The following is a 25,925-nucleotide window of genomic DNA, read 5'->3' as shown; positions in this document are numbered from 1 at the left end:
GTTAGTCACCGAGTGCCAAAATAATATTTAGATTGTGAATCAACAGGAAATTGCTTAAAAAAAGACTAAACATAGCTGCTGAAGCTATTTCACCAAGGTGCTTGATGTATAGAAGTGAACCTACGTTTTGCACATAGAAAAGAAGAGCAAAGCAAAACTGTACCATAAGAAACAATCAGTAGTCTAACCTGAAAAACAAAAAATGCTCACCTGCTGAAAATGGATGATTTGTTCTATTTAGTTTTCCTTTCCTTATGAAAAAAAATGTCGTTGGTGAACGCATCACATACCTCATTTTTACTTTAGTTATGTCTATTGGCATATTTAACCTACATGTTCCTTCGTAGGAAAACACATACAGCGCACAGCTGTCAGGTGGACGCCCCCTCCATCACAACTCTATTATCAGACACTGTTTTAAATGGTGTTGTTTCTTCTGTGTAGATGAACCAGGTGAAATAACTTGTTTCAGCAGTAGGGTGCAGTTTAGCTCATGCATGTGTTGCAGTTGTAATCAGCTGAGCGCCATTCTGAAAAGATCAGGCGTCGGGTGCATTGTTAAAGGCATAAAACACCGTCTCTGTTTGTACCGTTACACTTTAACGCACTGAGTGAATTTATGTGTATGCATGTGCCAGTGTGTATGTTTATGGGCCTTCTGTCTGACCAGCGAGTGTTTTTAAGAAGACTCTTACCGGGGTAGATGCACAACATTAAGAAGGATCAAACTGTAAAATCTCATATTGTCTCAAGCAGTTCAACGCCAACAAAATGACTTTTGTGTTTTCATGGTGACCACGTGAAAAATTCAGAATCTGATGATCATCTAGGTTTTCTTTCCCAGTTACGCTGTTTCTTTATGAGTGTATGCCAAGTAAAGTCAGTGTAAAAATATCTCAGTTCAGGAAGATGAACGGAAATGCAAATGCTTTTGTGAAATGATGGCTTTGATATTATATGCATAACAGAAATATAGCTTTGAATATATATTCGTGTTTAAAGAACAGAGCTGAATGAAGACTCCACGGTGGAAATGATGGCAGATGAGAGCAAAAGAGTTTTTGTTTTCTGTCTTCACACAACAGAAAAACTTATTTACCAAATTTTTTAAAGAAAATTATTCCACAGAGTCAGAACTATTGATCTAAAATCCAAATGTGTGACTTTGCAGCTTTAAACATCAAGAAAAAGTAACTTTGGCTGGAAAAGGCTTCACTGCAGAGCTGCTGTATGTAATATGTCGAGAGACGCTGGATGAATGAATAAAAGATGCAACTGAGCAACAAGGCGTGCAGTTTTTTCCCTGTATTAAGTTCAACAGTTTTTTTCTAACAGTTATCTGAAGGCACTTTATACCAAGATAAAGACCCTGAAGCATTACAGATAAAAAAAAAATGAAAGAGAGAATCATCCAAATCTCGTTAAGTAACCACTTCATGAAATTTTGGAGAAAGACAAACTCTTTCTCTTTACTCTTCCTATCCATCTTAACATTAAACTCAAAACCTAAAAGAAGTGTTCCTCTGTTAACACCTTTATCCTTTATACTTGATTATCCTTATTTCAAATTTTACATTTTACATGGAAAAACAGGGATTTTTTCCAGGACTTCAATTTGGAAATATAAAGCGCTTAAAACACTTTAAAACCTACAAATATTTAACATGGAAAATGTTGCCATATTAATATATAATCAACTCAACAGTTGGCTTACAGCTAAATTAAACAGTAAAAGAAAAACAAATGTACTTAAATATGTTTGTGAAGGTTTCCAGACTTGATGCATAAATGTTAGTCAGTTTTAGCAGGCTGGTAGGGGTCGGAGTGTGGGAAGCAGCAATATGTAACCAGGTAAAGAAAGAATAACACAGATGTTCAGCAGGATGACAGAGAAAGATACAAAAAGACAAAAGGGTGGGGCACACTTTGAGGAAGTTAGCAAAAACAACAGAAGTTGAACAACAGGAACATGATACTGAAGGAAAAGATTTCCTTTTTCTTTTAATTTTGACATTTATTGTTTTATTGTAATAACCTTTATTTGTGATATTAACTTGGTAGTTGCGTTAGCTTTTATAGATTTTGATCCTTGGCCTTTTCGCAGTAGTGTTCACATCTGTCCACAGAATGGGATTGGTGCAATACTCTGTGGCCCTCCTGATGTTATCCACACAGTTGGTGCTCAGCTTTCCCACAGTAAGACTTTTTTTCTTTAACCCAGTCGCCTTAATTATTGCATACACTTTTATCAAATAAGAAAAATAGTTGACATGAGTGAATGTGGCATGGATGATGAGTTAATGAGGACTTTTTCATTTTAGTGATTTATATCTATCTGTGTTGACAGCCACAGAACACCTACAACGTTGGTGGGAGAGAGTGTAAATATTGTCCTGCAGGTAGGAAATGTGTGATAACTTGATGTGAGCTTCTATTAATATTTTTAAAATTCTGTTCATCAGTTTACATTTACTCAAAAATATGAATCTCGTTTAGGTACCGTGGTGTGAAGTATGGTTCTTTCTTGTCTGTGTGTTGTTTTGATTTTCTGCATTGATGAAAAATGACGCAGGCTGAGTTCGTGCAGTATGACCACATCCTTCACCGATACTCACTCCGAGTCAGCAAGTCTTTCCTCTTGTTTTTTCTGTTCTCACAGGTATGTATCAGAGTGATTGTACAACATGTGAACACTGTCCTGCTGGAAGTTACACAACTGACTTGAACTATGAAGATGAATGCCATCTCTGCTTTGGAGACTGCAACCCTAGTAAAGAAAGTTTTCATTTCCACCTTTAATGATTTCATCAGGATTTTGATATACCCGTGATCTCTGGGTTTCTATAAAAAGCTGATAAACCATTAATAGTAACTCCACATGTACTGTGATGACTACTCCATATAATAATCTCTATTTCACTCTTTCTCAGAGTTGCATCTTAAAGTGGTTCAGAACTGCACCAGTACGTCTGATATTAAATGTGACTGCGAGGATGGTTTTAGATGCATCAGGTGGACCCATGACAAAAAGAACTGCTTGTCTTGTGAGAAGATGCCAGACCCAACCCCAACCAGTAAGTACCGAGAAGAACACTTTGAATTCTCATGTCAGATAAGCTCAAACCAACAGTGGGCAAAATGACCAGTGTCAAAGCAAACAACTTTACCGCAGCCATTAAAAAACAAAAGAAAAAAAATAGCTGACAGGATCTGTAATCTTAGCTCTGGCTCCCGTTATTATCAGATCATTCTGAGAACAGGTTCCTCTCAAGTTGCCATGAATATGCAAAACTTGTCTAATATGAACAGGTTTGAAAATATTCCTGGAAATCTTTATGCTCTCTAAAAAATGCAATGCCATCAAGCTGACATGAAAGTGTCACAAAGGAAATGCTTTTCTATGTTCTAGAGTACTCTTTATAATAATCTCTATTTCACTCTTTCTCAGAGTTTCATTTTAAAGTGGTTCAGAACTGCACCAGTACGTCTGATATGAAATGTGACTGCGAGGATGGTTTTAGATGCATCAGGTGGACCCAAGAGGGAAACTGAGTGTCTCGTGAGAAGATGCCAAACAACTAAAATACAAATGCTTTAGTGAAATCAGTGTATGATTCCTGCAATGTTGTAAGCATGAAAGTGTGTTTAAAGAGCTCAATGAAGTCTGTCCACAGTTACACACTAAAAAGAAAAAGCAAAAACTTTTGTTAAGCCACAGAAATCTGTTTGCTTTATTTAGCTTTTTAGGGGAAATGATGGCAGAGAAAAGGCAAAAGTGTTTTTGATTTCTGTCTTCCCACATCATGAAGCCCTACTTCAAAATATTTTTAGTTTAGAAAATTTCACCACACAATCTGATGACAATCGTGTACAACTCCAAATGTTTGACTTCACTCCTTTAAACATTAGGAAAAAGTAATTGTGGCCAAAAAGCGTCACTGCAGAGCGGCTGCATGCAATATGTCAAGAAAGCTGAATGAATAAAAGATGCAAATGAGCAAAAACAACACACGCAGTTATTATTTGTAAAAACCAACATTTCCCTGTATTACAATCAGATGAGTTTTAAATATGGTCAAACACCAACAACAGTCATCTGGAGGCACTTTAATTCAAGATAAACACCTTACAATATTATAAATAGAAAGCCAAATACACAGTCATCCTTTTGATGATTTTAACAATATTTAGAAGAAGAAAACACCCGTGTCATGAACAGGGCACGTGGCAGGCAGAAACATTCCACTGTGTTGACACTTTTACAGATTACCCTTAATACAAATTTTAGACGACAGTGTAAAGATGCCAGGCAATTTTCTATCAGAGTGACTGATCACTGCACGACAAATGCTCTTTATCAATCAGTCTAAAACTTCATACAGATACGTTTTATTTAAATAGTTATCGTGACAATAAGCTATTGTATTTATTTCATAACCCGACACCTTTCTTACCGTCCAAAGTTTTAAATAGATGCAGACTGTCAAGTGATTTATCTGTGATGACTAATTATGAACACTCATCTAACAGGGTAATAATGCAAACTTCTGCATATTACCACACTCCTATATTTTTTTTATACTGAATGAGGAAATGAAGACGAAAGAAATGAAGAAATGAAGTTTGTTCAGTTTGTTGAAGAAAACCCATCACCCAGTAGGTTAGCTTCACACAGCTTGTTACTCCAGTGACTCATCTGAGTTTCTGTGGTTTCAGTAAACCTGCTTTTTCTTACACACTCAATAAATAACAATTTGAATGAACGTAATAAAATCATGGAAAGGATTCCCACGTGATTAGCATTACGCAATTTTGTTGGTCCAGCTTAAGGTACTTGAGCTGGACCAACTTAGTTGGTTCATCATCAATTCATCCAACTTTTGCAGTTGATTCCAACTTAAATCAATTGACTTACTGCTAATAGAAAAACATTTATTAATGTGGAAATCCGTTCCATGATTGTTTTAAGTTCATTTAAAGACTTATACTTTGGTGTGGTGAGCATTTCGCCAGTCTCACACAGCGAGACAGACAACCAGCACAGGTAATCAAGATTCACCATCATCAATTCACCTGACGCAGTGGTTCCCAAGCTTTTTTTGCTGGGCCCCCCTTGTTTTACAAGAAAAATGTTCGCGCCCTCCCCCCTTCTCGCGCGTGCATGCGCGCACGCACTAACACATCCTCCAACCACACACACCCAGCAGAGTGAAGCTGACCCCCCACCCACTTGAAACGTAAAGGCAAATAGGCGGAGCGGTTAGTGCTACGTTTTTCCGAGATATTAAACTTTATTTTATAGGTCATTCAAAGGTCACCATCCCCCCTGACTGCTCCAAAACGGGCCAAAATGGTCTACCTTTTTAGTGCTACGTTTGTGCTGATTTGTGCAGGTAAAATTAGCGTTTGTGCTGCTTCTGTTTTAAAGATATTAATGAAAATGTAAAGGTCAACCAGCCCCCCCACATTACCCAAATCCAACAAAAGTGGTATCAAACGTTTGTGCTACGTTTGTGCTGGTTTGTGCTGCAGAAATTTTTGTTTGTGCCGTTATTATTTTAAAGATATTAACAAAAATTTCTAGAGGTCAACCAGCCCCCCCATATTAATGGAATCAAACAAAATGGATGTCAAACGTTTGTGCTGCAAAAATGTTTGTTTGTGCTGCTAACATTTTAAAATGTTTAATAAAATAATGTCTTGATGCGTGCTTAATCATCCAGGTAAGTAAATCCCAAAAGGTTGATTCTGTTCATCTGGACATTTTCAGTTGGAGAAACGTTTCGTCACTCATCCAAGTGACTTCTTCAGTCTCAGCTGACTGTAGGTTTCCCCAACCTTATAAACACCCGTGAGTGAAGTTGCCCCCCCTACCTTCTTCAAATCGAACAAAATTGATGTCAAACATTTGTCCTGCAAATTATTTTGTTTGTGCAGGTTATGTTTCCCTAATTTTATAAACAGTACATGTACAGTGAGAGAGAGATGTTACATCTGTCTTCACTTGCATCCCAGTCATAGAAGCGTTGGAGGTCGTTCATAAGAGATTACAGGATCATCCCAACCTCAGCAACAGGACCACTCTCAGCACTGATCAGTTGTGTTTGCTTTTGGAACTGTCTTAATTCCACCTATTTTGCATAAGGGTCAGTACAGGCAGAAATCTAGGTGTGCCATGGGTTCCCACAGGCCCCTGGTCAAAGTCACCAAACCAGTTCGTAAGCAGGTACAGGTGTGGCCAGAAGGGTCCTCAGAGGCACTGCTTTTCCACCACAGGCCGCCACACACGACAACACCACAGACTTTCAGGAATATACAGAAACTGTCACTGCCTACATCCCAAAATGCATCGATGATGTCACAGAGACCAGGACTATCACTGTCTGGGCCAATCAGAAACCATGGCTCACAGGTCAGGTTTAAATGCTCCTAAAGTTGAAAAATGCAAGCCTTCAGAGCCGGGAATTAGGTGAGTCTAAGAACAGCAAGGGCAAACCTGTCACGTGGCATCAGCTACAGCAAAGCTTCAGCGACAGCAGAGATACTTGGAGGCAGTGGCAAGGAATACAAACCATCACAGACTACAAGCCCACTCTACAGACCGTGGTGACACAATCCCCAGACAGTGTGTGGAGATCCCTCCACCATCATTACTGAACCCAAGAAGTCATCGATCTCCTGCTTTAAGGACTACCGTCCTGTCAAACTCACCTCCATCATTATTAAGTTAAGTGCTTTGAACGGTTAGTCATGCATCAAATCAAATTATTGCTTTCCCTCAACCTGGATCCATTTCAGTTCGCATACCGGTCAAAACGCTCAACCGATGATGGAATTTCAACTGCCCCTCACTCAGCCCTCACACATCTGAACACTAGAGACTCATATGTCAGAGTGCTGTTCATAGACTTCAGTTCAGCATTCAACACCATCATTCCCCAGCAACTCATTCACAAACTGGATCTGCTGGGGATCAGCACCTTGCTGTATAACGGGCTGCTAGATTTCTTGATAGGAAGACAGCAGACAGTACGGGTCAACAGCAACACCTCCAGCCCAAGAACACGGAATACGGGGGCTACCCAAGGATGTGTGTTGAGCTCCCTTCTCTTCACTCTGCTGACCCACGACGAGATCTACTACAGGGGTGAAGTTAACCATCTGCCAGAGTGGTACAGCAACAACAACCTGTCCCTGAATGTGGAGAAGACCAACAGTGACTCTACTTCCTCTGCAAACTGAGAAGCACAAGAGATTCAACCCCCATTATGAGCACCTTTTACAGAGGCACAGTTGAGAGTATCCTCACCAGCTGCATCACTGGTGTGGTATGACTCCTGCATTGGGTTCTGCAGGAAAAAATGACAACGGGTAGTGAGAGCAGCCGAGAGCATTGTGGGGACCTCTCTTGCCTCCCTCCCCAGGAGATCTACTGCACCTGCCTCATCTGGAAGGTCGTCTCCATTACAGGTGACTCCACTCATCCCTTCAACAGCGTCTTCAGTTTGCTGCCATCAGGAAGGATACTGAAGAGCCTCCGGGGCAGAACCAGCAGACTGAGAGACAGCTTCGTCCATCGGGCTGTCAGGATGCTGACCATCTCTGGATCGAGAAGGGGGGCCCAAGGGTACATCTTTCGCCATCCTACAATGCTGTGATTGTAGCCATTCCCCACTTTCTGTGAATGGTACTCATGGCCATTGATCAATAGGCTTTGATTAGTTGTCATTGATCAATGGTCATAAGAATTTGCATACTAACAATCATGGAATTAACCCCCCGGCACATTGTTCATTCAGTGGCGCTAGTTTCCTTCACTATGCAAATGTACTGTTTATATGGTTGGGGAAACCTACAGTCAGCTGAGACTGAAGAAGTCACTTGGATGAGTGACGAAACGTTTCTCCAACTGAAAATGTCCAGATGAACAGAATCAACCTTTTGGGATTTACTTACCTGGATGATTAAGCACGCATCAAGACGTTATTTTATTAAACATTTTAAAATGTTAGCAGCACAAACAAACATTTTTGCAGCACAAACCAGCACAAACGTTTGACATCCATTTTGTTTGATTCCATTAATATGGGGGGGCTGGTTGACCTCTAGAAATTTTTGTTAATATCTTTAAAATAATAACGGCACAAACAAAAATTTCTGCAGCACAAACCAGCACAAACGTAGCACAAACGTTTGATACCACTTTTGTTGGATTTGGGTAATGTGGGGGGGCTGGTTGACCTTTACATTTTCATTAATATCTTTAAAACAGAAGCAGCACAAACGCTAATTTTACCTGCACAAATCTGCACAAACGTAGCACTAAAAAAGTAGACCATTTTGGCCCGTTTTGGAGCAGTCTGGGGGGATGGTGACCTTTGAATGACCTATAAAATAAAGTTTAATATCTCGGAAACCGTAGCAGCACAAACGCTAATTTTACCTGCACAAATCTGCACAAACGTAGCACTAACCGCTCCGCCTATTTGCCTTTACGTTTCAAGTGGGTGGGGGGTCAGCTTCACTCTGCTCACACACCCATATTTTGCTCCACTGCCGTTTATTTCACACCTCAAACATTTAGTAAACAATTAAGCAAATACAAGTAATCTGCAATAAATTACAGGTAGTAATAAAATAAACTACTAACTCTTACGCTGCGTCGCACCTACACGGGTATTTTTGAAAACGCAGCTGTTTCGTCCACACGTAAACGGCGTTTCGAATCACCGAAAACGGAGATTTTTTAAACTCCTTTTTTGCCTTTATGTGTGGACGAGGAATACAGAGTTGGTCACGCAATGTCAAAGGTATGTGCCTTTTTCACGTCACGCTGTGCACACGTTATTTTTTACATGAGATGAATTGCAGAATGGCAGATAGAGACAAAATACTGTTAATCTGACTATCTTCAGGTTTTACACATCTTACATATACACACGCAGTTACTGTCCCTCCATTTAGAAAGGCAGAGGCGTCAGGGTGTGATTATTTTATGTGTAGTTTTTATTTTTTTTTCATGTGTAATAATATTCAACATTGCTATCAATACATTTTTCAAAAAATGCCTCTCTGTGCAAAATGGGTTTAAAAACATAAACAACTGTGGGATACTGTTTGTCCTGATTAACATGAGAGCCCAGCGCTGCTCCCATGAAGGGAAAACCAATTCTGCAGGGGAGACCTACCTCGGCACTTGTGCAGGTGAAACCAAAGGGAAGACATTCTTCACCATATTTTCTAGTCTTTGGCTTAGAATGAAGTTGGTTTGGAAACATATTCAGCGATGCTTCATTTCCTGCTTTGTGTTTGTGGGCGCCCCGTGCTAGCGGTTTCCAAGCATTTTGTTTGTCCAAGCATTTTGTGGGGCCCGCCCCGCCCCACACTTTGGGAAGATCTGACCTAACGGAAGCCAAAGCCAACAAAATTGTGCAAACTCCACGCAGAAAGGTGCCGGTCGGTGGATTCAAACTCAGGACTTTCCTGTTGTTAGGCAACAGTGCTAACAACTACATCATCATACACTCCATGCTTAAAAAATAGGAATACTATGATTGCAAAGCTTCATACAGAATTTTCATTATGTTTTATATCTCTCACAGGTTAAACCACAATAAATACTAGTTGGTTTCATAACCGCAGTGATTTGCCTGTTGTTTAAAATCCCGTGTGATCTTGTGATATCGCGAGTCCAGGCAACTAACCACTCTTGCTAGCACTTATCGCTTCATCTCAACAAGAATACGTTTAACGAGTGTTAAGTTGTTGAATTTAATGGAGATTGCATATGTTTTAATTACATTCACCACAGAAACATAAAATAATTTCTGTTCAAATTACAAGTCAGACTCTTGTAAATGTGATGACTACCCAATTTCACTTTTGGAGTGCAGGGGGCAGGACTTAATAAATGAACGCTAGTGGAATAATGTGTTAAGCAGGTATTTGTTCCACGAATTTGTTTAATTTGGAACAAATCTAATTGTGTTTACTGACTCTAGCTGGAAGTGGCCACAGCTAAAGGGACATGAATCCACCCCTGAACAAGTAGTACATGGAGATGTGCTCGATGAAGAGAGGCCCGGATGTTCAGATGGAGACTCATCACGCAGAGCAGAGACAGGCGCGCACACACTGGCTTGACATTATTCTTTATTTGTTCATCTATCCACTTTTCTTTGGTAACACTGGTAGTTACATTAAATATGTAATTTATAATTTATTTAAATAAAGAAACATTTCTTAAATGGGTAATAGGACATTACAGTGTACAACAGGTGTATGCATTTTTAATGAAGATTTATTAAAGTTATTAACTTTAAAAACATATTTTTATATAATTTTATCTTTTTTTCCCATGTATTTTCATTTATAACTTCTTTATACGGCTGATACAAATGACTAAAGTTGAAGACCCTCAACTGACTAAATGTGCTTACAGGAAAGCATTGCGTGACTCATTCATTATACACAAACCTTTTTTTACTGCCTTGCATCTGCATTTATAGTTCACCTCCTCTCTGTATTTGAAATAAATTAATTACATACAAAGCAATCTTAACTCATAACTAATTAATTTACTAAGCAAAAGATAAAAGAAAAGCAGAAAACTCCAAATATTATGTGTCAGACTAACATCATACCACCTTCTGTACAGCGGTGCTGTTCAGAGAATATATACATATATGTCAGCTTATCAGTGAGAAATATAGAAAATGGATTTCTCCATACTGTAGAAAATTTTAGAAAGGTTGGGGCACCAATAGTGTCACCTAGAACATTTCACATGAAACACATCTGAAATACCACGAACACTGGAGTGTTTGAGGGTTGTAGTTTTGAGGACCTCCGAGAAGGTGATGAAAACGAAGGAAGTACGTTTTTTTCTTTTTTCTGTTTTAAATTTAAAGTAGATTGTGAATCAACAGGAAATCGCTTAAAAAACTAAATATAGATGCTGAAGCTATTTCACCAAGGTATAGAATTGAACCTACGTTTTGCACATGGAAAAGAAGCGCAAAGCAAAACTGTACCATAAGAAACAATCAGCAGTATAACCTATAAAACAAAATATGCTGACCTACTCCAAATGGACTATTACATTTGTTCTATCTAGATTTCCTTTCCTTATGAAAAAAGTGTTGCCGGTGAACACATCACATACCTCATTTTTGAGCACCTTTAAACTCATGCATGTTTCTACACAGGAAGACATACAGCAGACAGCTGTCATGTGGACACCACCTCCATCACACCTCTATTATTATACAAGGCAAAAACTTTATTAATCTCGAGGGACTCATTGCAATAAGAATAGAAACATTAGCAGAAAAAGAAAAACTGTGTGGTGTCAGCAGAAATATATACAAAACACAACAAAATGAAGCTCAACCATCAAAGAGCTACGATCAGAATCTACAGATAATCCCAACAGCATAAAATATAAACATTAATGTGAATGTGCGTAGAAAGTGGCACAGTGTTAATAATAAAAGTAAAAAGGCCTGTAAAGGGAACAGTATTGTATTTTCTATATATTCATTCTGCCTGTAGGCAATTGGACATGCATAATTTGGCTTGTCATTTAATATTACACTAATATATGTTGCTGTGGAACTAGGCAGCTCATGCTCTCCTTCAAGATATAATGCATTTTGGGGTCAACTTGAAATAAAGGCAGATGTGGAATGTACATGTGAGGTCAGAGGTCAAATGTGACATGATATTTTGACGCAAACTATAATGCGATATTCGGAATTCCCGTATACCAGGACCATAGTTTACTAAATGTTGGCAATACAAAAAAAAGGTTTTGAAGGTTAAAGGCATTTTATCACAGTTTGACCTCATTTCACTTTTGAAGAAGAGGTCAGAGGTCCAAAGTAACGTTATATTTAGAATCCCCGTATATCATTCCCATTATGCCTATGTGATGTCACTAGTTGGAAATATCTCTATATAGTATTTGTATCGATTTGTAACCATATTTATCAGTTTTTAGAAAACACATCTTTTATCTTAAACCTTTTCAGTGCATCTGTCCTATTTTTTTTTTGGGGGGGGGGCTCTAGCATAACTAAGCAATTTAAGAAGACTTTTACTAGTTCAGATGCACAGGAGAAGAATGAAACTCACTAACAGTCTAAAGCAGTTGCCTAAAATGACAAATGGAATGAGCTGTTTTTTGATGGAGACCACCAGTAAAATTGAGTCAGATATTTTTCCAGTAGTACTCTTTCTTTATGAGTGTGTGCTTAGAAAAGTCTATTTAAAATTTTCACTTCAGGAAGATCGACAACTGAAATGCAAATGCTTTGGTGAAATGACTGTATGATGGCTTTGATATTGCGTATGTAAATGAAATATAGTCTTGAATATATACTTTTCTTTCAAATCTAGAGATAAATCAAGATTCTCCAGTTACAACCTGGAAAGAAACTAAAAAAAGACACTGATTAAGACAAAGTGAGACATTTGCTGTATTTGGATATCCAGTGGAAATGATGTCGTAAGGACAAAAAAACAAGCAAAAAAAACCCTGATAAAGACTTTGAGTTGATATGTGTTGAACTGTTTTGCTTGCTGAATTCCTCCAAGAATTAAGTTGGAAAAGCTTTAGAACCCTTTTAAAAAAAATTTGATTGATGAACAACAAGGACAAAAGTGTTTAGGTACATCAAGATAAATCACTTTGGGCTAAAAAGAGTCATTGCAGAAATGCTGTGTTTCATATGTCAATATGTTACTTGGCCACCAGCCAAGTGTGTAGTAACCACGCGTTGCCCATCTGGGTATTCCCATGTTTTGACATAGGTAGGGTAGTACATTCCTGTGGAAAACTTCAGATCTTCCAACATAGACTGGTATCCTGCTGACATGGAATTCCAAACCGCCTTTGCAGTGCACTCCAAATCTACACTCCTTTGTACAGGTGCAATGGGTAAGGATGACCAGTCAGAGTGACAATAAATGGGCTTTATAGCATTCCCCACAGTGCCAAATCACAACAGCAGTCGCCTCAAGGTGCTTTATATTGTAAGGTAGACCCTACAATAATGCATACAGAGAAAAACCCAACAATCATATGACCAAAGCAAAGCAAGCACTTTGGCAACAGTGGGAAGGAAAAACTCCCTTTTAACAGGAAGAAACCTCCGGCAGAACCAGGTTTAGGGAGGGGCGGGGCCATCTGCCACGCCCAGTTGTTGTGGGAGGAGGAAGACAGGACAAAAGGCACGCTGTGGACGAGAGCCAGAGATACTAACAATAGTTTATAGAAAGCAGTTGATAGAAATTGAACGATCCAACTTATTCCTCATGTCCAAACATTTAAAGACAGCATAGAGGAAAACAAAACTCCAACTGAGGGGAATGAAAGTGAGAAAGAAAAGCATTTTCTGTCCACCTTAGTATTAAACTTAAATGTGCTTCTTTTTCTTTTTCCTCTTCTTTTTGCTTGTCCCTTTAGGGGTCACCACAGCATAGCATCCGTCTCAAACTTGCTCTGTTCTTAACTTCTTCCTTCTCTGTCACACCAACACTCTGCACGTCCTTACTCTTGATATTTTCGCAGGTTTGAATTGGCTAAGATTTTATGTCAGATGCTCTTTCTCATACAACTTAAGTGGGGACAGGACATGAAGGTAACTGGGTTTTGAAAGAAGTCCTGTTACGTTCAACTAAACTACTTAAAGACTACAAGAACCCACTTGAAAAAGGTAAGTGTCAACATATCAATAGTTAGCAAACTCATCCATTACCTGGTCTAAAGCTGAGTTTAAACAGAATAAAAGAAATAAAATGTGCTTAAATATGATAAAAAAAGAAGGAGGCATTCAAATCTAAAATGAAAGGTAAAGCGTCACTTTCAAACAAACGATCTGCTCATCTGTTTTTTCAAATAAAGAGTTAGAATAGTTACTCTGGCTATTTATTCCTCATGAGGTGTCGCAGTTTATATGGAAAATGATTAGGCTTTAAGGCTTTGACGTGTAAATGTTAGTCAGTTTTAGCTGCCTGCTAGAGAACAGAGTGTGGGGGAAACAGGAAGACAGGAAGATATAACCAGGTAAGGAAACAATGACACAGAATCAGTAGCGTGAGTAAAACGACACACACACACACACAGAGAGAGAGAGAGTAGAAAGAGTGAGGCACATCTTGAGGAAGTTAGCAAAACAACAGAAGTAGAACAAAAGGCACATCATACTGAAGGTAAAAATAATTGTTTTCTTTCTTTCTTTCTTTCTTTTTTTCTTTCTTTCTTTCTTTTACAATTATCGTTTTATTGTAATAGTCTTTATTTGTGATACTAACTTGGTAGTTGCGTTAGCTTTTATAGATTTTGATCCTTGTCCTTTTCGCAGTGGTGTTTGTAGACGATTGGCAGCTTTACATCTGTCCACAGAATGGGATTGGTGCAATACTCTGTGGCCCTCCTGATGTTATCCACACAGTTGGTGCTCAGCTTTCCCACAGTAAGACTTTGTAACCCATTCGCCTTAATTACTGCATACACTTTTATCAAATAAGACAAATAGTTGACATGAGTGAATGTGGCATGGATGATGAGTTAAGGAGGACTTTTTCATTTTAGTGATTAATATCTATCTGTGTTGACAGCCAAAGAACACCTACACCATTGGTGGGAGAGAGTGTAAATATTGTCCTGCAGGTAGGAAATGTGTGATAACTTGATGTGAGCTTCTATTAATATTTTTAAAATTCTGCTGTCTGCTTGTCAGTTTAAACTTACTCAGAATTATTATTAAAAATGAATCTCTATTTTGTACAGTGGTGTGAAGTATGTTTTTTTCTGTCTATGCATTGTTTTTTTTTCTGCATTGATGAAAAATGACGCAGACTGAGCTTGTGCAGTATGACCACATCCTTCATTAATATGCATTCTGAGTGTGCAGGCTGTCTGCTCACACTGCTTGTCGTCAAGTTGTTTGCATTGGTTTCTTTCTGTTCTTACAGGTATGTATCAGAGTGATTGTACAACATGTGAACACTGTCCTGCTGGAAGTTACACAACTGACTTGAACTATGAAGAGGAATGCCATCGCTGCTTTGGAGACTGCAACCCTAGTAAAGAAACTATGAGTCATTTCTACCTTTAATGATTTCATCAGGATCGTGCTATACCCGTGATCTCTGGTTTTCTATAAAGAGCTGATAAACCATTAATAGTAACTCCACATTTACTGAGATGAATAGTCTCTAAAATAATCTCTATTTCACTCTTTCTCAGAGTTTCATCTTAAAGTGGTTCAGAACTGCACCAGTACGTCTGATATGAAATGTGACTGCGAGGATGGTTTTAGATGCATCAGGTGGGCCCATGACAAAAAGAACTGCTTGTCTTGTGAGAAGATGCCAGACCCAACCCCAACCAGTAAGTACCGAGAAGAACACTTTCAATTCTCATGTCAGATAAGCTCAAACCAACAGTGGGCCTTATGGCAAACAAAACAACTTCTAAAGCTGAGAAAATGACCAGTGTCAAAGCAAACAACTTTACCGCAGCCATTAAAAAACAAAAGAAAAAAAATAGCTGACAGGATATGTAAACTTAGCTCTGGCTCCCGTTATTATCAGATCATTCTGAGAACAGGTTCCTCTCAAGTTGCCATGAATATGCAAAACTTGTCTAATATGAACAGGTTTGAAAATATTCCTGGAAATCTTTATGCTCTCTAAAAAATGCAATGCCATCAAGCTGACATGAAAGTGTCACAAAGGACACTTTTCTATGTTCTAAGTATATTTTATGAAGAACCAGCAGAAAATAATCATTCTAATCTGCAGCACTCCAACGCTCTGCACAGATTGGTAGATCATAGTTTTGCCTGCTTCTTGATTTATTCAAATTGCTTCCATAGCCTTGTCTTCTAAAAAAACCAAACAACCCAAAACCCTAACTAGCTGTATAATACTTGATCATTCTTGCAGAGTGCCAAACAGCAGGGCTGTGTTTGGCCCCGACAAAATGCAAGCGAGTTATTAAAAATAAATAGTGACATATTTTTAAACATGTCACTGCTGACCAAGTAGTATTTCTGGCACACCCACCACTGCAGAGCACGGTGTCACACTGCACACTGTACAGAGTAAATTTGATGGTCAAAGATGCAGCACATTTTAAATCAAAATTGTAGAATTTCAGTTTTACTTCAAAGAGGTTTCAAAAATTGTGTGTGTGTGTGTGTGTGTGTGTGTGTGTGTGTGTGTGTGTGTATGTGTGTGTGTTTAGAGTTTACAGCCTGTTATCCAAGTAACAGAACAATTGACAGGCTAAGTCTGCTTCGTCGTTATTTCATGACAAATGAAAACAAACATGATATCCAGTCCAGTTCACCACCAACACCAAAATGCCTGAAAGACCACAGAACACAACTGAAGTACATGATGTATTATTTCCCTGATTAAGAAAAGCCCTTCAAAACATCTAACCAAGTCAAGAACACGCTTAAGAAGGCGGGCATGTCATTATCAGCGGCTACAATCGAGACACGCCTTACCTCAAGAACAAGAAAGTCAAATTAGACTTTGCACAGCTGTGAAAAAAATCTTTGGACCAATGAAACCAAAATGAATCCGTACTAGAATCTTGAAAAAAGAAAAGCAGCTCATGATCTGAAGCATATGACATGATCTGTCAAACACGATGGGTTCAGTGTTTGGCATGAGCGTCTATGTTTGCCGGTCAAGCTAGGGCTGGTATTTATTAATCATGTGATGAAGTATACAGTGCTATACTGTCTGCTCAGATTCAGTCAAATGCTGCAAAACTGATTGGACTTCACTGCACAGCGCAGTTTCACTTAATTGTCAGGTCAGTCACCTGATGTCAGCCTAGAAGAACCTGCTTTTCACTTATTAAACACAAAACTGAATGCAGCAAACCCACAAACAAGCAGGAGCTGAAGGAGGCTGCAGTAAAGGCTTACCCGAGCATCTTAAAGGAGGAAACACAGGATTTGGTGATGTCCATGACTTCTAGACTTAGTCATTTTTCATCCAAGTATTAAAAACAGTTCTTATATTTAATGTTAGTTCTTTAGTTTGTTCAGTTAATTTTGAAACTCTGAACAGGGGGACTGAAAATGTCTGTATTTTTTTAAAACCCCTGTGGGAAAAAAACCTGAAAGGCTGCCCTTCAGTCACGTCATGTTTGATTTAAAATCCACTGTTGTGGTGTGCAGATGCAAAACTGCAAAAACTGTTTCACTGTCCAACAAAATATCAAACTAAGTGTGTAAAAGAGGATGGATCTGAAAAATGAAGCCAGTGTAGAAGTGGCTTAAATGTGGATTCTTTGTAACAGCCAGCAGGGGGCGACTCCCCTACAAGTAATAAACAAACGGGGTTAAACTAAAATGAATTTGTTTTCCCAGTGCACCCAGGTTATCAAGTTCTGAGGAACAGTTTTTGTTTGTCAGTGTGTGTGTGTGTGTGTGTGTGTGTGTGTGTGTGTGTGTGTGTGTGTGTGTGTGTGTGCGTGCGTGCATGTATGTGTTTGTGTCTGTCTGTGTCTGTCTGTGTGTGGTGTGGTGGTGTTGGTGGGGGGATTTCACGTTCTTAATGATAAAGGTAAAACAATGACAGGAAATAGGGAGAGAGAAAAACTGGAACTGTATGCAACAAATCCAACCTAGGACAATACAGTTCATGACCAGCGCCTTCACCCCTGTGACAGCAGGACAGCCCAGGGGTCGCCTTTTACCCTTGTTTAATATGAAGTGGAAAAATGTACTTATCCACATTGTAAAGTAACTCAGGCAGGTCTGTGAGACTGTGTTTGAGGTTTTTTCTTCCTCTGAAGTCTGAAACCAATCCTGTGATGGTTTATTCTCTAGAAGCAGCAGCTACAGAGATCTCAGTCAGAGATAAACACACGCCTTTCTCAGTTTCCTCCGGACATACCAGCACTTCTCCCAAACCCTGCCAATCTCCAGGGTAAGCCTCAAATTTCCTTTGATACAGTAAATACTGAATACTTCACTGAATCTCTGTGTTACATGAAGCTGTCACAGATTTTGATACAAGTATTGTAGACTACCCTCATCACATGGGGAGGGGAGGGGGGGGGGGATCACATATGTGAAATACTTAACATTTTATTCCTTCACACAGGTGTCACCCAACGAAAGAGCCGAATCCCACGACAGGTGAGACTTTATGACTGTGTATGTGGATGAAAGGGAGTGTTTGGAGAGTATTTACTGTTTTCATTTGAGCGGAAACTGAAAAGTTATGGGAGGTTATGTCAGTTAGAGCTGGTCCACCACATTATTTTAATTCATGCTCCTCCGAGGACTTTGTTGAGTACCAAAATGCCACCAGTGCCCTTTGCAGGACCTATTAGGTCCTACATAATTCAGCGAGGATGTTCACGGTGCCCTTGAGATAAACTGTATTTTTCATTATCACATTGGTTCTCCAGCTTTTTCTAATGTGCTTAGTTCACATGTTGGAAAAAGTTCATGCCATACAGAATGAACCGTAATTAAGCGTTAAGAATAAAAAGGTGAAGTTTAGTAAAATGTGTAGTAAATAAACTTGTTTTATGGTCTTTGATTGTTGAGCTGAATTCAATTCAATTCAATTTCAATTCAATTTTATTTATATAGCGCCAAATCACAACATAAGTCGCGTCAAGGCGCTTCATAGATACAGAGAAAAACCCAACAATCATATGACCCCCTACGAGCAAGCACTTTGGCAACAGTGGGAAGGAAAAACTCCCTTTTAACAGGAAGAAACCTCCGGCAGAACCAGGCTCAGGGAGGAGCGGCCATCTGCTGCGACCGGTTGGGGTGAGAGAAGGAAGACAGGATAAAGACATGCTGTGAAAGAGAGACAGAGGTTAATAACAGATATGATTCAATGCAGAGAGGTCTGTTAATACATAGTGAGTGAGAAAGGTGACTGGAAAGGAAAAACTCAATGCATCATGGGAATCCCCCGGCAGCCTATTGCAGCATAACTAAGGGAGGATTCAGGGTCACCTGGTCCAGCCCTAACTATATGCTTTAGCAAAAAGGAAAGTTTTAAGCCTAATCTTGAAAGTAGAGATAGTGTCTGTCTCCTGAATCCAAACTGGAAGCTGGTTCCACAGAAGAGGGGCCTGAAAACTGAAGGCTCTCCCTCCCATTCTACTTTTAAATACTCTAGGAACTACAAGTAGGCCTGCAGAGCGAGAGCGAAGTGCTCTAATAGGGTGATACGGTACTACAAGGTCATTAAGATAAGATGGGGCCTGATTATTTAAGACCTTGTATGTGAGGAGCAGGATTTTGAATTCAATTCTGGATCTAACAGGAAGCCAATGAAGGGAAGCCAAAACAGGAGAAATATGCTCTCTCTTTCTGGTCCCTGTCAGGACTCTTGCTGCAGCATTTTGGATTAGCTGAAGGCTTTTCAGTGAGTTTTTTGGACATCCTGATAATAATGAATTACAGTAGGCAGCTAAACTTCTTTTAAGGTTCTTGTAGATGTTTCAGCTCTCATCTGAGAGGTTTATTCAGACGTATAGAGGTCAAAGTCCTTCATAAACCTAAAAACAAGCCCAGTTTCCTTCAACTTCAGTGCTTAAAACATGGATGACTCAGACCCCCACATTGACGTTTATTTAAAAATATTTTCACCTGGTTGTCCATGTTCCAGCTGCAGTGTCACTGTGGCTTGTCAGCAGGGACTACCCCACAGTTTGAGAACCAACGCTCTAGTGTGATCATCAGGTGAAACTGCTACTTAGTCAAAATACCTTTATCATCAAATATCTACTGAACCGATACCATAATAAGAGCTGCAGTGTCATGAGTATTTTAGCATTTAGCTAAAGCCTGACTCTACCAAAGTGCAGCCTCACCAAACCACTAGTGACTGAAACTGTAAAAGCCACATTTGCACTGCAGGAACTTTCCCCAAGTCCAAGGACCCTTTGGAGAAACTCACATTACCAACACAGGGTCTGAAACAAAGAGGCAACAGACAAGTCTGTTTCATTAGTTGTACATTTATAAAATAAATTTTTATTGCAGAATGTGGCAGCAATAGAATAATAACACTACTGGTGTACTGTCAGTTGTCTATAAGGCTTTTTTATGCAGTTCTGTGCATCACTGGATACAAACTCTCCTGGGAAAGCTTACTCGTACAACCAAACAGAAGGATGATAGCACTCTTGTTTTCTCTGGTAGCTACTAGCAGCATATCTTTGAAACAATAGGTGTTACTCTAACAGGGAAGAGATAACTGTGTCCTATTGTCTGATAAAGGGCAAAAGGTCCGAGGGAGATTGATAGAAAGTGAAGGTTAGACGGAAACACAGGAGCGAACAACATTCACTTACTGGAGAGCTCCGGAAATCAGCTCTGAAAACAAAACAATGGGCTGTTTTAAAATGGGAAGTGGTCCAGACGAGGGTGGGGGCAGAAATGGTGTCTAAGTTGTCTATTGCCAGTTATGAACAATTCGAACTGCAGTTTTTGGCACTTTAAGTTGGGTTAATCTCGGGCCTGGAAATGCCAGAGTAAACTTGCTGAACCTAATTCTCAACAGCTCAAAAAGTGTCTCATGCTCTATTAAAGTTTGCTAGTTTTTCTTTACTCTTCAACATAAGTCAGTTTCATATTTTAATCAGGAGGCGTTTAGAACAATTTGATTTAAAAATATATTGTAGGGTGAATTCTTGACTTTTTGAATTTGGGTAAATGAACCTTATCCCCACTGTGGAGATCAGATCTGCTCCTTGACTGCCATCCTACGGGGATTCGCACTCTCTTCAATATTATTGTTATACCATACACAAAAGTGTCAGAGCGGGTAAGAAAACAGGATTGTCTCAAAGTATGCAAATTAACTTATTGTGAGTAAGCTACAGGATAACGGGACTACCCAGTGCTCCACTGAATTAACCCTTTGAGGTCCACACCAAGAAAAAAGCAATGGAAATTGTTTTTGTTTGCATTTCTTATTGATTTCGGTGAGCAATAACCACAATCATTTTTTTTTCAATAGACCCTGTAGTTTTTAAAATATTGATCTCCACCAAATGGTTGAGATGTCACTTGGTAAAAGTATGAAATGTCATGCAAATACAAGTACATTAGATAATACAGTTGAAAAAAATCAAATAAAGGGCCAAATTATGATTAAATTAATAACAAAACTATCCAGGGCATTGGATACAGTTTATTTCTAGTAGCATGCCAGTGAACATTGCTGTTTTCATTCCATCAAAGGAAAGTATTATATCAAACAACAAAATACATAGTTTTTTAATCTGCAAATGGGAGTAATGTACTACAGCACAAAATACTCACATTCAGGCCACTTCTGATTGAATACTAGTGTGCAAAATCATTTTTGTTTTTAAAAAATAAAAACAGTGCAAATCAAGCACATCTGCTTGTGGTTTCGGTCGTTGGGTGTAGCATTGATTCTGTGGTCTGGAAGAGCTGAATCATGGTTGTCCAACTCTAGATGCTGGCTTGTTAACTTGGTTCAGACACAGCCAGGTGGAAACCTTTTGAGAGCCATCGGTTTCTGGTCCAGTAGGGCACAGTCCCTCTTGTAGACCAGGTATTCAAGTCAAGAATGTATCCGAACAGTGGACTATGCCATCACCATAACTTGTAACTTATAACTTGTCTTATACAGGTGTAATAGCATATCAGGGCGATCGTGCCTCAAGAGTTGGCAGTTCGTCTTGTAATCAGAAGGTTGCCGGTTCGAGCCCCAGCTTGGACAGTCTTGGTCGTTGTGTCCTTGGGCAAGACACTTCACCCCCTGCTGGTGTTGACCAGAGGGGCCAATGGTGCGATATGGCAGCCTCGCTTCTGTCAGTCTGCCCCAGGGCAGCTGTGGCTACAACTGTAGCTGCCTCCACCAGTGAGTGAATGTGAGAGTGAATGAATAGTGGAATTGTAAAGTGCTTTGAGGGTCTCGAAAAGCGCTATATAAATCCAATCCATTATTATTATTATTATTATTATTATTATTATTATTATTATTATTATTATTATTATTATTATTATTATTATTATTATCAGAAAGCTTAATTCCTCCCATATGCTAATTATATACAGGGATGAGTGATGGGCATGGAATGGTGATCTTTGCATTGGACTCTTTGCTCCACCGATGAAAGAGGCATGAACCCACAGGCATTGTTTAGAAGGTTGACACATTTGTTGTCAAACCATTTTATTGCAATCAGACCTTCATCAGACCTGTAATAACAGGCTCCATGGCCCTTCTTCATCAGGTCTTTGTCTGCCATCAGGGGAGCTCCACCGGTCATACAGTACCAATGCACCTGACACCCAAGGAGGTGTGCAAGTTCTGGACCAAGGTGAAACTCGTGAAGAGCTGAGGCTCTTTTATGGGTTTGCATAGTGGTTTTTTTTTTTTTACAACCCTGGTCCTTAGAGGGAGCTTCTGCTCCTTTTCACTGAGGGGAGCATTGAAGAATGTAGAGCCCCTTTGATACAGCAGCAAGTTGTGGATGATGCCAGATGAACTTGCTTGGCAGAACAATTTAAAGCCCCACTCATCTGGTTTGTTGGCAATATACTGGTGGAGAGTGCCAGCCCTGTTGGCTTCTTATGAAACCATGACCTCAAACACACTGTGGTTGAAGGTGGATGGTATCACGAGTATCATGCCACAGGACCATGTGATTTTTAGCCATATAATTGTTTAGCGTCCATATAGTAGCCCAATTGTTCAACATGAAATTATAATTTTGACAACTTAGTAATATTAATTTACCAGCTACTCTAATTTGGTTAAAAGGTAATCAGTTGTGATATGTGTGATTTCCAAGTGTTATTCTTGATTTTTACAATTTTACTAATATTAACTCAGAAAGTTACAAAAATAATTTACTGAGGAAATTATTTCATCATATTCTTGCTGTGCTAACACTTACTGTGATTTATCAATAGCAATGAATAAACAAAATGGATCTAGTGGTCTGATTCTATGGCAAATAATCAATTTTAATAACATTTAGGTTATGTTATGTTAGCACCATAAAGGGTGCGAATGCTAACCGTTTGGTTGACCACTTTAAAAAAAAAAAATTAAACATTTAATTTCACGTTTTTAATGCTGTCAAGTGACCTACATCTGTTTAGTAAGTCCTCTAACACTATCATATATCAAAAAATTATATCTTAGTTGAATCAAAAACACTCAAAATATGGTGGATGTTTTTTTGTTTCTGACCTTCTGGTTGGGAGAGGTATAAGAAGAGCCAACAGTTTCCATTCACAGTGTCTTCTGGTGGATTTTTTTGGCATTACAGATGTAAACCAATTGGTAGAAAAGACTCAACAAGGTAGGTCAATTTCAGTGAAAGTTAGATATAGGGCCCGAAAATGTGTACCAATTGGTTGAGCAGAACGCTAAAGGGTTAAGACAAAAGATGATCACTAATTTTATAAAATGCTCTAATGCACAAGTGGTCATATTGAATGCGTTCAGTTTTATAAATATCTTGGGACATCTGTTGACCCCAAACTGAACTTTGTGTGTGGAGTTTGCATGTCCACCCCCTGCCTGTGTGGGTCTTTTCTAAATTCATTGTAGGTGTGAATGTGAGTGTGAGTGGTTGTCCTCTCTCTGTGTTAGCCTTGCAAGACACTGTCAACCTGTCCAGGGTGTACGTGGTCTCTTACCCTGTGACAGCTGGGTTCACCCCCACCCTGAATCAGATAACCAGAAATAAATGGATGGATGGGATTTACTGAGTCTGTTTTGTCCTCTTGGTTACTGTCATGGTTTGGATATTTATCTGTGAAGAACAAAAACTCACTCTGATTCGTTAGCCACAAATGAACCCAGGATCCCTGTTGGCTACAAGACAGTTACTGTATAGCGATTGACAGGTTTTATTTTTTGTTTTGACGACATGCACTTTTTGTATTTTGACTTTCAGTTTCCATGTAGATAAAGGCCTCTGGTCCCAAAGTACAGAACAACAGTGCTTAAAAGCAGCTTTGTTCCAGCAGCCGTCACTCAGATGAACAAGCAGCTTTGTTATTCTACATTTATCCATCCAGCAATCGCTGTAGACCATGCCAACTACTGTAGCATGTGAGGCGGTGTACACCAAGCACAGGTTGCCAATTTGTTGCAAGGCTAATGCAGAGAGGGACAAAAAAAAAGCATTCACACTCAGATTCACACCTATAGCCACCCTCAGTGTGTGCATGTTTTTTGGACTGTGGGAGGAAGCCGGAGTCAACCCACAAAGACACGGAGCAAACTCTACACAGAAAGGCCCCGGCCAGACGGTGGATTCAAACCCAGAACCTTTTGTCGTGAGGCAAAAGTGCTAATCGGGAATTTATTATTATTTTTCTTGTCTATCGTCCATTTTGAAAATGTGCATGTGAGGATGGATGACTTCCCTGCTGCACACTGAATCTACTTATGGGTACAGACAAAGCACTTTGATCCTGAACTCCACGGTCGAGGAGCCCAGGTTTCAAAAAGAAAACAGGGAAAATCCCGATAATCCTGGCTGGATTTTATAAAATGATTTTTAAATATTGAAAGAGTATGTTTTAGGAAATTAAATACAGCTTTTTGACACTGCACATAAGTGTCATGTTCATGCAGCCAACAGTGTTAATCTAATTAATCATCTATGGAAAGAACTGGACTGAACTCTCAGCTGGGAGAAAGATAAGCAATCAAAAGCAACATTTTGCTTCTGTTAAATATAGAATGAAAAACTCTCTCTAGATTTTTATGTACAAAGCTGCTAACGCTTTTATGTGTTACACTGCAAAAGAGAGATTTCAGGCACAGCACTAATCATCCTTTTATTTCTCCTATAGGTCATGCCAACCGTTACCTGGCAGCTATTTTCATTCCAGTGGGTTTCCTTGCAACTTTGGCCCTTCTCACCTTGTTCTGTGTCTGTCGTCCAAGAGATGAGACATATATAAGGCAAAGTAAGATGTTTACATCCAGGAAGTGCTCATTTTCTGTCGCCTCTGTCAAACTCTGTGATTGAATCAGTTCTGAGAAACAATAAACGTTCAACAAGATCAGTGTGGAAATTACTGTGAATTTAGGGTTATCATGCCCTTTGCTGATATGCTCTTCACTGCTTTTGCTAAGTCATGTTGAGTCACCACTCATGAAATGTGAAAACACACCAGTTTCCTATTACTCATTATTCAATCTACTGTTTTTTCAGCTATTGCAAAGCTCTGGAATGAGGTACAAGTCTAATGAACTCTCATGTGTTTACATAGATTACATCCTTTTTCCTTTGTTTGCGCCAAATTCATGGTTGTGTTCTCCTGTAGGAAGGGCGAGGTGCTTCTCACAAGTCAAGGGAGCCAACTCATCAGTTCCCCAGAGACTCATTCAGTACAAAGCAGCAGCCCTCAACACCTTCAGCAGCCAATCTTGGTACAGCTGAGTAAAATGAAGACTTCTTATGTGAAATGCTTGACTCACTCGAGAAAAAATATGCTAGAAACAAAAAGATGCAGCTGTGATACCGTTATGAGTCCGAGTTGCACTTAGCTGTCCTGTTCTGTAGATTATAGGTTAATGTATCTCTGTAGCTTGCTAAAAACATCCTTTGATGCATTCTCTGCTCTTGTTTTCTCCCTGTAGGTCCAGTCCATGTGCACAATCCAGGCACAGTCATCTTTAGCTTGCTCAGTCAATTTACGGGTCAAGTCGGGCCAACGACCGAATGCGGGAAGACGGCTGAGAGAGCGAGGAGAGAGGAAGAGGATGAGAGAAACTGTCCAGTGTTTCATCCTGCATCTTCTCCCAGCATTCATCTCTCTGAGGAGGAGAGGAGTGGAGAGAATGACACCATTTTCTTCCCTTCCCAGGAGCAGGGGAAAGACTCCCACATGTCGAAAGAGGAGATCCTATGA

At 39.4% G+C, this 25,925-nt stretch overlaps 1 protein-coding gene across 1 annotated transcript in view; it reads left to right on the top strand.

Annotated features, from left to right (window-relative positions):
- Positions 1 to 25,925, top strand: part of LOC146622891 (uncharacterized) — a 27,101-nt gene extending 1,176 nt beyond the window's left edge. The window contains exons 2-11 of the mRNA XM_085366460.1: positions 14,408 to 14,477; positions 14,623 to 14,674; positions 14,980 to 15,090; positions 15,254 to 15,397; positions 17,862 to 17,961; positions 18,139 to 18,173; positions 24,861 to 24,977; positions 25,226 to 25,248; positions 25,338 to 25,443; positions 25,654 to 25,925. Of these exons, the coding sequence (XP_085222586.1) occupies positions 14,409 to 14,477; positions 14,623 to 14,674; positions 14,980 to 15,090; positions 15,254 to 15,397; positions 17,862 to 17,961; positions 18,139 to 18,173; positions 24,861 to 24,977; positions 25,226 to 25,248; positions 25,338 to 25,443; positions 25,654 to 25,925 (1,029 nt within the window). The 5' untranslated portion in view covers position 14,408. The remainder of the gene's footprint in view (positions 1 to 14,407; positions 14,478 to 14,622; positions 14,675 to 14,979; positions 15,091 to 15,253; positions 15,398 to 17,861; positions 17,962 to 18,138; positions 18,174 to 24,860; positions 24,978 to 25,225; positions 25,249 to 25,337; positions 25,444 to 25,653) is intronic.

This window comes from Diplotaxodon limnothrissa, linkage group LG11, assembly GCF_057381915.1.
Source record: "Diplotaxodon limnothrissa isolate DT_005_m linkage group LG11, D_limnothrissa_male_GT1.1, whole genome shotgun sequence".
In the NCBI taxonomy this organism is placed as follows: Eukaryota; Metazoa; Chordata; class Actinopteri; order Cichliformes; family Cichlidae; genus Diplotaxodon; species Diplotaxodon limnothrissa.
The sequence above is the reverse complement of the archived record's forward strand: the minus strand, read 5'-3'. Positions and strand labels throughout refer to the sequence as shown.